Source organism: Spermophilus citellus (genome assembly GCF_964194105.1).
Source record: "Spermophilus citellus genome assembly, chromosome: 17".
Taxonomy (NCBI): Eukaryota; Metazoa; Chordata; class Mammalia; order Rodentia; family Sciuridae; genus Spermophilus; species Spermophilus citellus.
In genome coordinates this window covers 29,895,505-29,908,188 of record NC_138199.1, presented here as the reverse complement: position 1 = coordinate 29,908,188, position 12,684 = coordinate 29,895,505, and the positions used below count along the sequence as shown (strand labels likewise).

At 37.0% G+C, this 12,684-nt stretch overlaps 1 protein-coding gene across 2 annotated transcripts in view; it reads left to right on the top strand.

Annotated features, from left to right (window-relative positions):
* CPD (carboxypeptidase D) overlaps nucleotides 1-2,057 on the top strand; it is a 70,575-nt gene extending 68,518 nt beyond the window's left edge. For both annotated transcript variants that reach the window (XM_081270985.1, XM_081270986.1), the window contains one exon: nucleotides 955-2,057. In XM_081270985.1, coding sequence (XP_081127111.1) covers nucleotides 955-1,181 — 227 coding nt within the window. In that variant the 3' untranslated portion in view covers nucleotides 1,182-2,057. The remainder of the gene's footprint in view (nucleotides 1-954) is intronic.
* The last annotated feature ends 10,627 nt before the right edge of the window (nucleotides 2,058-12,684 follow it).

The following is a 12,684-nucleotide window of genomic DNA, read 5'->3' as shown; positions in this document are numbered from 1 at the left end:
ACATTGTTTGAATTACTGAAAGGTAAGGAAGAAAAAAAATGTGATAAAATCATACTTAGCTGTTTTTTCTCTGTATAACACAAAGAACCTTGGTTCATTTTTAAACACAACTTGGACTTGAAGCAGAATTACTAAGTTTTATTATAATATGTATATGGAAGAGACCCTTGGTGGAAAGAAAGTGGTATATTAGGAATGTGGTACAATCATAGATCCTATAATGGAGCACTGAAAGAGTTCTTAGCTTGAACCAGATAAAAATGTGAAAAACTTAGTGGTTAAAGATATAGTAGCTAGGATTCAGCCATGCTTTTAGTCTGGCTCTGCCACCCATTAGCTATTATTCTATTACTATTGTAACTAAAACTCTTATTTTGATTTTAAATAAAGAAGAGGTTTTGGATGAAATGAAAATTCACTAGAAAGGAAAAGTGGAGGTCAATGATTGATAACAAGCAGGTTGCTGGTCTAAGGGTGTAGCTCAGTGGTAAAGCACTTGTCTTGCACGTGTGAGGCCCTGGGTTCGATCCTCAGCACTACATAAAAATAAATAAATAAAAATAAAGATATTGTGTCCATCTACAACTAATATATATATATATATTTTAAAAAAGCAGGTTGCTGAACAACAGTGTAAGTTCATTGTCATAAAAATAATGTGTGTACATACACATGCATAAATGAAGATCAGGAAAAATATGCACTAAGGTAATTGAAGATGACCTCTGGGTAAGAAACATAAAGATGTGGATGTTTTTCATACTGGTTTTTATTATTTTCACTCATCTGTATTTTCTAATTTTGCATACTATACATGTACTGCTTCTACCATAATAAAAGGTGGTTCTTACATACATGAAATAAAAATAAACAAGGAACATATTTTTTAAAGTGCCATAGTAAGTAGCTGTTTATTCATGTGTACGTCCCCACATAATGGTTTTTGTTTGGCAGGAGCCACCATGTCAGCATTGATCCTAACAGCCTGCATTATTTGGTGCATCTGCTCAATCAAGTCCAACAGACACAAGGATGGCTTTCATCGGCTCAGGCAGCATCATGACGAGTATGAAGATGAGATTCGCATGATGTCCACTGGCTCCAAAAAGTCACTCCTAAGCCACGAGTTCCAGGATGAAACGGACACTGAAGAGGAAACATTATATTCTAGCAAACATTGAAAAATACACTTTGCACATCTCCCAGCATAAGTACCAAGCAAAATTACAGTTCCTCTTGGGAGACACTGCATTAAGAGGAGAGACTGTCTTGCTTCTTCAAAGAGCTTTGGGAAGTTAACCTGCTAAATCTGTATTTTCTGTGAATTTCTCTGGCAGTTTTGAACTTCCCCTCCTTAAAGTACTCTTAACCTTTTTAAAAAATCTAATTTCTATTTATGCAGCAGAGATGGGACAGCCACTTTGTTTTTCTTCTTAATTTAAGACAAGCTATTTGGAGCTTATGTAATAACAGCATAAAGCCAACTAGTGGATGTTGTATTTTGCACACCAGGTGTTTACTAGTGGCTTTAGCTTTTTTTCTTTCTTTCTTTCTTTCTTTCTTTCTTTCTTTCTTTCTTTCTTACTTTCTTACTTTCTTTCTTTCTTTTAAAGGCCAAAAGAATCCAGACACATTAAAGCAGGGACAGCAGTCAGATTCTGACATAAAGCTTTAAAAACTCAAGGTTTTTCTCAACCTACTGAGGAGTACTCTTCTCTAGTTATTAGATAGCTGGAGTTTCTCTTATTCAGGTTTAATGGATTGAATGATTTTTAAACATATGTAACATTAGGAAATGAATAAATGGGCTTCCGCATTTGTCTTTCTACCTGTTTCCAGGCTAGATCAGAACTGGTTGGCTGTGCAGTAAGCAAGATTTTACTACCTACCTCTCTTGTAAGGTTTAGCAAAGTTCTAAATATCCCCATTTTAAGGGAGAACTCATTGACTTTATTGTGCAAGGTCTGAATGTCCACTTGAATGGAGCTGAGAGGGAGATCTAGCAAAAGGTGAAACTCATGTTGCCTATCTTTTAACTTGCTAAAAATCCACAGGTGCTGCTGCTTTTATCTGTGAAGCACTAGTTTATTCTAGGAATGCCTAATTCTTTAATATTTCCTAAATTTGAACCTTTTTCTATGTTGGACACCTATGGTTTTCAGATGACCCGGCCATCTACAAGATCTGAATTCTACTGAAAATATCTGGAAGTGTGGAAGAGACCTACTTGCACATTCTTAACCTATCTTTGAACACAAAACATCTACACTTTGTGCTCCAGCCTGAGCCTTCACTCAGTAATAGCATACTATCATTAAAATAGCTCGGCCAGTCTTGTTCACATAGTCCTCTGCAAGTGATGGGGTTCTTTGTCCTAATGTTTCATTTGATGGTCTCTCTTTTTTTTTTTTCCCTGACCATCCAATTTTGTTAAAAGTTCATTTGAAAGCTTTTAGTGATGGCTCCCTCCATTTAAAAAAAAAAAAAAAAGAAAAAAAAAGTGTAAACTATGGACTGCCGTGTGGTTTAACACTGTGGTGTGAAAGTGTCATCTTCACTGCCAGTCAGGCAAAGAACTGTAAGTTTTGCATTTTATTGTGTCTGTCTTATACAGTGGAAATGATGCTTTTTGTAAGTATGAGTCTTACCAATGATTTAATGGTTTAATACCTTTGAATGTTTTAATGGCCAAGTTGCTGCTGAACTTGTACTAAATCAGGGGATCAAAAAACTAGCTCTCATCTTTTCAAATTGTGTTTCATATCCATTAATGTATCAGTTATCCCAAAGCTTTTATGTGGAGTTGTTTACTCCATTCACCTAGGTCATTCAACCAGGTTTTGTGAGAAATACATCCAAAGTGGCTTTATAACAGAGATTTTGCTTAGCATGAATAATGAGGTCATAATATTTGTTAATAAATGTTGGTGGTAAGTTTGAATGACTTAAGGTTAAACCATTTTGGTATTAATCCTGGTATTACAAATCTACGTTCTGCCACCTCATTCTCATATCACCACATTCACAACAGTTTGTGGGATGCTAATATTAAATATCATGACTTAATTTCTTCTAATAACACTTTATATTTCCTTAAAGCTTTATTTTCAAGAGTGCAAAGTCAGAGAACCAACACAGGGCCTACTAGTGGCTGGCCCTGCTTGGGACATTGCAACTAGAAATTAAACCAAGTTGATACAACAGCCTTTGCTTTAATAGCAGTGTTCTTCACTAGAGGACACCTTGACATTTACTTCTTTCTTGATTAAACATGTCTTTAACATATATCTCAGTGACTAAAGGCCATGCCTTTTAACTATGTATAATTTTTTTTTAATGAACACACAAATAGTTCTTGAAGTAGTTTTTCCTGAAAGGAAAACCAAATTCTGCCATAAGTTTTCAGTCTTTAATTACTTGCTAAATAATGCATTTAGCTGGAAAACAAGGCCTTCTCAGCCTGTTACCTATGAACATGAATGTACAGGATCCATGACTACTAAGACTGTGTTTTCAGCCCTGCTCTGTCTTTTATTTGTGGATCTAATCTTAGACCACATTAACAACTGAAGGCATTGAAGCCATATGGGATGGGGAATGCATTTTTTCAGTGTTTTTCCTAGAAACTTTCCATTTCCTTGGAGTCATGTAGGAAAGTAAGTATCACAGTATTAAGAAATGTGCCCAAATCTGAGTTGTGCCTTTCTTTACTCACAAGGCATGGTTTTGTCCTGGCGATCAGTCTGTAAGCCTTCTTCCTTCCCAGCTCCTTAATAAAAGCAAAGTGATTGAGTTGGTAATATTCAAAGTGTCTGCCTGTATAAATGTACTAATTATGTGGTTCAAAAAGATGAGCCCAAGCAATTCCAGAGAGCCAGACTCTGGTTTTGATGTAAATTTGTTGAAACACTTGGGTACTAGTGAGATCCCATCCAGTTGAGAAATGCTTGCAATTCTCATTGAAGGGAATTTGCTTTGGGACTTTGTCATCTTCCAGAAAGGAAACATTGTATTTTTGACCCAGTGTGATTGGTCAATCTTTGGTAACTTTCATTGAATGGGATTTGCTAAATTAGTGAATATTGAACTTAAAACCAATTATGAGTTGACAAATAAATAAAAGGTAGTGCTTATGTCTGAGCTTATTGTGTTTCTGAGCTCACACAAGGTTACTCAGTAACCATGACCTGCTCCTCCATTTCCATTTATTCTCAGCATTAAATAGTTTTATCTTCTTGATGCCAGAAGACACTTGTGCCAAGTTTTGTCCCTTGCTGTATTAAAAGCTTCTTGGCTGTGATTGGTATGATAGTGCCCTATATTATGGTTCTCTGGTGGAACTGTTTTAACACTAGCAACCCAGCATTTCCCCTAAGTCTTTATTGTTATTACGAAAAATCCCAGTATGGTTAATGTTCAGCAGCTTTCTATCAACTTTCTGATAACTCTTTGGGTTTTGGATTTAAGTAAAGCATATTGGGGTATGATTAGAATCCTTGATTAATATCAACCGAACTTAGATTTCTAGTTCATGAAGAAATCTAAATCTCTCCCAACACCCAATTCTCCTATTTTGGGTAATAATTCCATTAGCTTCCACTTGACTTTCAGAATATTGTCCTGGTTGATTTCAATTTGATAGATTACATTATAAAATTTGAAAGTCAGTTACCATTTTGAGGCAATTGGATACAAATTATGTAAATATGTACAATCATGATTTTTATAAATGGCATAACATGAGTGTACTAGCTACATTCTATGTTGGCCATGCTGCAGATTTTCTGGAGGTATAACATAATGGTATTTTTTTAATGCTCTTTTCACCTCTCTCTTTTTTTAGAATGATGCTCCCCAGCTCTAGAACTATATATATAGCTGTTTATGTGACATGCCCAATACCCATTCATCTCAAGTGCTACAGTCTGGTTGATTTCATGCACTGTGCCTTCAAAATGAAATTTTTAAAAGGGACTTTAAATGAAGTTGAATAGTAGTTTTAAAAAGTCAATCTGTGTAATTTATGTGAAATCTTAACTGTAATGAGGTCCTTTCTGTTTTTTATATGTAAACAGATTACTAATCCTGTATAAAAGTTATTTTATGATGTTTGTCTTTGTGTTTTGTCTCATAATCTTTTATCAAAAGGAATAGGTCAGACAGAGTTATAGATCCAATTTGAAATTTATATACATCTAATTTTTCTGCCTATCCTAGGGGAAAAATAATACCAGGATGGGAATTCAGAGTGTCACCTATATAATGTTTCTGTCTTTATGAATTGACTTGAAAACTTTGTTCTGAAGTATTCATGGCATATAGTCGCCACAGTTCACTTCTGTTTGTAATTCACTAGATATGTTCAATTGTTCTACAATGTCACAACAAATAGTAGCAATCCAGCATTTTAACAGTATGCTTTAACACTCCCTTTTATTCCATGCCCTATCTTTAGGACAAAAAGAAGGATCAAAACGTAGCTGGGAAAGATGGTACACACCTGTAATCCCAGCTATTTGGGAGGCTGAGGCAGGAAGATAATAAGTTGAAGGCTTGGGTAACTTAGGAAGATCTTGTCTTGATTTTTTTTTTTTTTTAATTCCAAAAGGGCTTGAGAATGTAGCTCTGTGGTAGTGTTTGCCTAGTATTCACAAGACCTGTATTTAGTCCTCAGTACAAAAAAAAAAAAAAAAAAAAAAAAAAAGTTGAAAGGTTTACCTAGTTTAAACTTGTTAAAATTTTAGTCCAGAGCTGGGGATCTATGTAGCTGAGTGGTTGAGCAGTTGCCTAGTTCTAGGTTTTACCTTGTATCACAAAACAAAAACAAAAGTTTTGATGCTTTTCTAGGTGAAACCTAGTTAGAATAATGTGTCCTGGCACTTTTAGGAGTGATGATGAATTCAGTATTCCCTTGTTATTTAACAATTTGTTGATAGTGCTACTATAATAGAGATTGGGAAAGAAAGTTATATAAGAAACATGGGTTCTGCTGAAAAAGGAACTAATAGTCCAGGCTAGAGAAATAAAAGTGGAGAAAAGCTTTACTTCAATTGTGTTTCGTTCCTCTAAGAAGAAAATCTGTAAGGAAGTGAAGCATGAGAGGTTTGAGCTTGGACCAACCTATGACTGATTTTGGGCTCTGCCATTTGCCTCATATGTGACCTTGTGTTGCACAATTTTGTAACATTCTATATCTCAATTTCTCTACTGGTAAAGGAATAATCCTTGATAGGATTATAGTGGGGATTAAATGAATTAAATGCTAATACACTACTCAATTATAAATAAGTGACAATGTATAGGCCTCCATCTCTCATTCTTACTTGCAGTTTGAATGCCAACCAAATCTACACTATTTATTCCAAACTTCAGGTAAATACACCATTAATTACTACCCACAATTTAGAAAGCAGTGAAATCAGACAGCCCAGTTTTCACTTTCACATTACAGTTTCTACCTATGTTAACTGGTAGAATGTTTAAAGCAAACATGCTATTTCTTTGGCACTTTTGGCTGAGGTCATATGGGATCCTGTTCCTTGTTTCCTATTTTTGTGTAAACAAATGGAGACAAAGTGAACAAGAATGAGATAGATTGGCTAGATGCCCTTCAATAGATGAATAAATAAAGAAACTGTGGTATATATACACAATAGACTATTACTCAGCAATAAAAGAGAATAAAATTTTGGCATTTGCAGGTAATGGATGAGTTGGAGAACATCATGCTAAGTGAAATGAGCCAATCCCAAAAAACCAAAAGCCAAATGTTTTCTAATAAGTGGATGCTAATCCATAATGGAGGGTGGGGCATAGGATGAGTGATGGAACTTTGGATGGGGCAAAGGGGGGGGGAGGACAAGAGGGTAGGAAAGATGGTGGAATGAGATGGACATCATTACCCCAGGTACTTGTATGACTGCACAAATGGTGTGACTCTACTTCATGTACAACCAGAGAAGAAAAAAATTCTCCATTTGTGTACAATGAATCGAAGAGCTTTCTATTGTCATGTATAACTGATTAGAATTTTTTAAAAAAAGAATGAGATAGGTTGGCCTGTATGGAGTTAAAAAGGTGTTCAAGTTTAGAAGCCAGCCTGGAAGAAGACTAAAGACAAAAGGGTGAGAGTAGTCTGAAGATGTGGTAATTGAAAGTGGGAATAGATTGAGATGGAAGCTTCAGCTTCAGCAAATGCACTGATTCAAATGGAAGCAATATGAAAAGGCAATGATAAAGGCAAAGCTGTGATGGAAAATAAAAGCAGCAGGTGGAGAAACTGAAGATGAAACATGTAGAAAAGAATGCAGAGTAAATAGAAATTGTTAGGATAATATAGATTATATTCTATGATTGTCAGTGAGGTTGAGCCAAAGTGAAGGGGGTTATGGGGAAGATTTAGATTGCAAGATCTGAATCACAAATTTCAAATATTTGAAGTGACTCCAATATTAATAACTACTGTTGCTTATTATATATCACATGGTTCTTAGAAGAGTTTTGCAAGACCAAACAAGCGTTTGAGTCTGAAAATATGTTAGGATCCTTGAAGAATTGACCTGAAGACAGAGCAGAGAGAGTAGGTGGAGTGTGGGCAGATTGTTGCAATTACTGAACTGGAGAACTGCTGAATTTTTAAAAAAATAATTTTAGAATAGTTTTAAATTTATAAAGTTGAAGAGAATACAGAGTTGGCTGCTGCGTTTTTATGTGGAGAGTGTGGGTGTTGGGAGGGCAATGAGGAAGGATTGTATGCAGTTTCTATTTAACAGAACTTGAACAGGAACTGAAGGTGTGGTAATTGAAAGTGGGAATAGATTGAGATGGAACATCCCATTTCCTATGCCAAGTCCCTTTTGTTCTGAACAAAAGGGACTTGGCATAGGAAATGAGATGTTTAGAGCCTGGCCAGCTCTGCATAACTTGATTGACACAGGGGTGAAGCCCTGTGGCACTACCCTTAGGTGACTGAGTAAAACTCAGGTCTCCAGTGGAAGGTATCTCTATTCTACAGTTGAAGGAGACCTCAGAGTTTTTCACCACCAGTAAAACAGAGCAGAAAATTTCTATCCGGGTTCCAGATTTTGACATTATCAAATGCTATGAAACAAACTAATTATTTTCAAAGAAATATATGATAAATTTAATATCATTGGGAACAATAAGATAGCAGAACTTCTAGAAATGAATACAATATTTCATTACAAAATAATGCAGAACACAAGAAATCAATATAGAAATCACACTCTCAGTGTAACCTGAAGTGAGAATTCTTAAACTTCAAGTTGAATAAAATGAGAGAAATCACCAAATCTCAGCATATACTTCCACATGCCACCCCACAACCCCACCACACCGAAAGGGGGGCAAAGGCAGATGGAACAGCCTGCAGGGAAGACAAGATGGATGCCAGCCAAATCGCATAATGTCCTAACATCTGTCTAAAATCTCTGCCAGACTAAGTCCACCAAGGTCTTAACAGTCTAAAATGTGTGTCCAAACAGGTCAGAGCCCAAAGGACAGGTGAGATTCTTCAAAGTGAGTGTGATTTAAAGGGAGTAGGTGTGGTTTAAAGGGGCAATCTTTAGAATACAGCTTCCAGTGAAGGTGATGATAAATGAACAAAGAAAAACACCCTTAGGGATGAAAGAGAGAAAAGAATCCTCCTAGTGAAAAAAGAACTACAGAACTAGAGCCCATTCAACCCCTCTCCACCACCAAAACAAACCAACAACCCACCAAAGTACCTGAACTTTGCTCTATGGACAGATCTGTCATGAAAATAACAGATAGAAATATTGATAAGAAACAATTATATGAAGATGATATGATTATGTACATAGAAAACAAAATAATCTACAAATAAACTAGACATAATATGAGAAATTAGTTCTATTTCCAACTCTAGGAAGACAGGCCTTATCAAGAACAATTAGAAAAGCCAGATTGAAAAACAAAACACTGAAGAAATAGAGAACAACTAAGGTAAGAATGACTTAATGAAATCAAGAGCCTAGAGCACAGGAAAGTAAGCAGTGATAGTAAAATGTTTATCTTGAGGCATCTGTTGATTTGTAAGTGCTGGTTGAGAGGTCAAGCAGGAGGCAGAGAACCCAAGGAATTTTAGGTAGTATCACTGGCTGAAGGAAAATAATAATATCTCAGCACCTATCCCATGTAAGGGGTACTGGTAAGGAGGCTTTCCCTTAGGAAACAAATGGCTACCCCCACTCAAAGGGCTAACCCAAAACAGATCAGTTTTAACAAACATGGAATCCCACCTGGCATTCGACTACCTCATGCAGGATTAAGCTGATCTGCCCCTCCTTGAACTGCCTGCAACAAACAGCAGGAAAGAGTCTGGAGGAAGATATCATCCAGAGCCTCAAATTTTATCTATAATATACAGTATCCACTCAAAAGTTAGTCTTATTAAAAATAAGATGAAATGATGAACAATCAAAGGGGAAAAATAAGAAATAGTTCCATGAGAGGTACAGATTTTTCAGTTATCAAACAGATATTTTAATAATAGTGATGAATAAATTTAAGAAAATAGAAGATGAAAAATGTTAGCAGAGAATTAAAATTTATTAAAAATTTAAAAGGAGAATTTCAGTTCTAGACAAGATGGGATAGAATTATTCCCCCATTCCTCTCATGAAATCCAGCAAAATGTTTATACATTATGTATATATTCAGAAATGTGGAAAAAAGGCAGACCAGACCAACTAGGAACCTCAGGATCTAAAAAACAAGGTAGAAGTGAGTTCCTGGCTTTTCTCTTTGCGTCATGTATCCTATGATGTGTGCTAGAGAGTCTGGATATCCAAAGATGCTAAAAGGTGCAGACTAGAAAAATCCAAAGGAAAGCTTTTCTCTCCAGGGAAAGACCAAGAAACGAGTAGCCTAGCAAGACAGAATATTGTTAGACGATAATTGTGCTACTCCCTACAAATGCTTCAGAACAAACCAAGACCCATTTCAAACCCTGGCCAGCAAAGGCTGAGGGGGAGGGGCTAGACAGGCATCCTCACCTTGCAGTAATGAAGTGCCCCCCAACATCCGCACATAGTGGTGTCAAAGAAGGCAAAATAGGGGGCTGGGACTTTCACTGCTGAACAGTAATAATGAGGATTCCTGCTGTGATGTCAGTGGGGACCACATGGGAAGCAGTAACAAGGCTCTCTCCATACCTGGGATGTCAATGAAGGCCAAGGGAGCACCTGAACTTCCAGCCCCACCTGGAAGAACCAAGGCAGTTTCCAGCCTCTCCCACTGGCACAGTGTAAGAGGAAATCTGCTAAAATGGAAGATTTAAATAAGATCCAGTCTCATAATACCTAAAACATAGCATATAAAATACAGGATTATATGGGATATAATTAAAAAAAAAAAAAAAACTCATGCCAAAAATCCAGAAAATTTCAACTGAGTGAAAAAACACAATCAATCAACAGACCCCAACATCAAGATGATAGATAGGTTGGAGTTATCCGGCATGGATTTTAAAATAGTGTAAAAGAACTCTGAAGCACTAGCCAAGCAACCCAGCTACTTTACTTAGGAGACTGAGGCAGGAGGATTGCAAGTTGGAAGCCAGACTCAACAACTTAGTGAAATTGTATCTTAAAAAGTAAAAAGGGGGCTGGGGATGTGACTCAAGCAGTAGGGCGCTCGCCTGGCTTGTGCGGGACGCTGGGTTCGATTCTCAGCACCACATAAAAATAAAATAAAGATGTTGTGTCCACTGAAAACTAAAAAATAAATATTAAAAAAATTCTCTCTCTCTCTCTCTCTTTAAAAAATAAATAAATAAATAAATAAATAAATAAAAAGGGCTGGGGATGTGGCTCAATGGTAGAGTTCTTGCCACAGTACCTGGGGGGGGGGGGGAGCATTTTAGAGAACAATTATAAACAACTTAGGACCAAAAAAAATTTTTTTAAGTCTCACTGACAGGCATGGTTGGCACATTTCTAATAATCTCTGCTATTTCAGAGCCTGAAACAGGATGACTGGTCTGAGCAACTTAGGGAGAGCCTGTCTCAAATTTATTTATTTTTTTGTTTTTTCAAAAGGGCTAGGGATGTAGCTCAGTGATAGAACATACCAGGCCCTGGTTTTGATCCCTAGCAACATATACACACACTTTCACCAAGGAAACAGTCTTGGCAAAGAAATAAAAGATATAATAAGGAACTGAATGGAAATTTAGATCTGAAAAGCATAATAATTGAAATAAACTAAGCACATGGACTCAGTAGTAGAATGGAAGGGTCAGAGAAAGACATTTGTCTGTCAGTGACCCTAAAGACAGAATAGTAGATAACCTTCCATCTGAACAACAGAAAGATAGATTGAAAAAAAAATTAGCAGAATCTCAGGGATTTGTGGGACTTTATCAAGAGATCTAGCAGTTGTGTCATCAGAATCCCAGGGAAAAAAGAGGAGAAAAAGCATGGGGCAGAAAATTTTTGAAGAAATAATTTCTGATATTTTCCTAAGTTGGGCAGAAGATTCGAGAACATGAACAATGCCAAACCGAAAAACTTCAGGAAATCTACACGGAGACACGATACTCAAGTTTTTTAAACTAAAGAAAAAGAACAATCAAGAATGGAGAGACAAAAGATGGCAAAAGCAATTCAAACGATAGCCAATTTCTCATCAGATGTGGTGGCCAGAAAAATAGGCACATTTTTTATTCAAATGCTGTGGGAAAAACGGAAAGAAAGAACTTCAGATTTTATATGAAAGAGAAATCAACATTCTCATTTAAAAAAAATGAATACATTTATACTCACTGACCTTCTCTTTTAAAAAAATGGCTGAAGGAATTTCTTGCAACAGAAAGGAAATCTTAGAAGAGAAGGAATCTTAGAACAGGAAGGAAGGAAGGAGGGAGGGAGGGAGGGAGAGAGGGAAGGAGGGGTGAAATGACTACAATATGGGCAAATAGAGTAGTTTTTTCTTTCGGATTTTGTATGTTTGACAGTTGAAGCAAAAATGACTGACGTGGTTCTCACTGCACAGGTAGAGGAAATATTAAAGACAATTATAAATGAGAGTGACATCAAAAGAGGTAAAATGACTACAACTTCACCAGAACTGGTAAAATATCAACTCCAGTGTTCTGTGATAATTTTTGTATTTATAAAGGGTGGGTTTGGACAATGATTTTAACAGATTGAGGGGTCAGAACGAGAGCATATGGAACCAGCACACACTTTCTAGATTTGCTGGCTGCAAAAGGGAAGAAGGCTGGAACTCCAACTATCCAGACATAGAGGAATGTGGCCAGTGGAAAAAGGCACAGAAGAGACTGGACGATGGAGCACAGGCAGAGGAAGGATGAGGAAGAACCTCTGGCTTCCTAAGAGGCTGGCTGGGAAGGTGAGGGAGTTCTGTCTGAGGAGGACTCTCCTCTCAGTCGTGTAGGCACCTGTTGAGAGAAGGGATAAATCAAAATCAGGGAGATGATATAGATGTGATGCGCCAAAACGGGTCCCAGCATGAGGCGACCTGCATTCCTGGAGCTTAAAAGCCCAAGTTTTCGACTTGCTACTCAGAAGCTGTAAGACAACAAATAGACCCACCAGGTGGCAGTGTTGGTGGATGTTCGAGTATCCCATCGGCCCTGGCGATCAGGGCGGAAGAATGGGCAGAGGTGGCTCTCTGGCC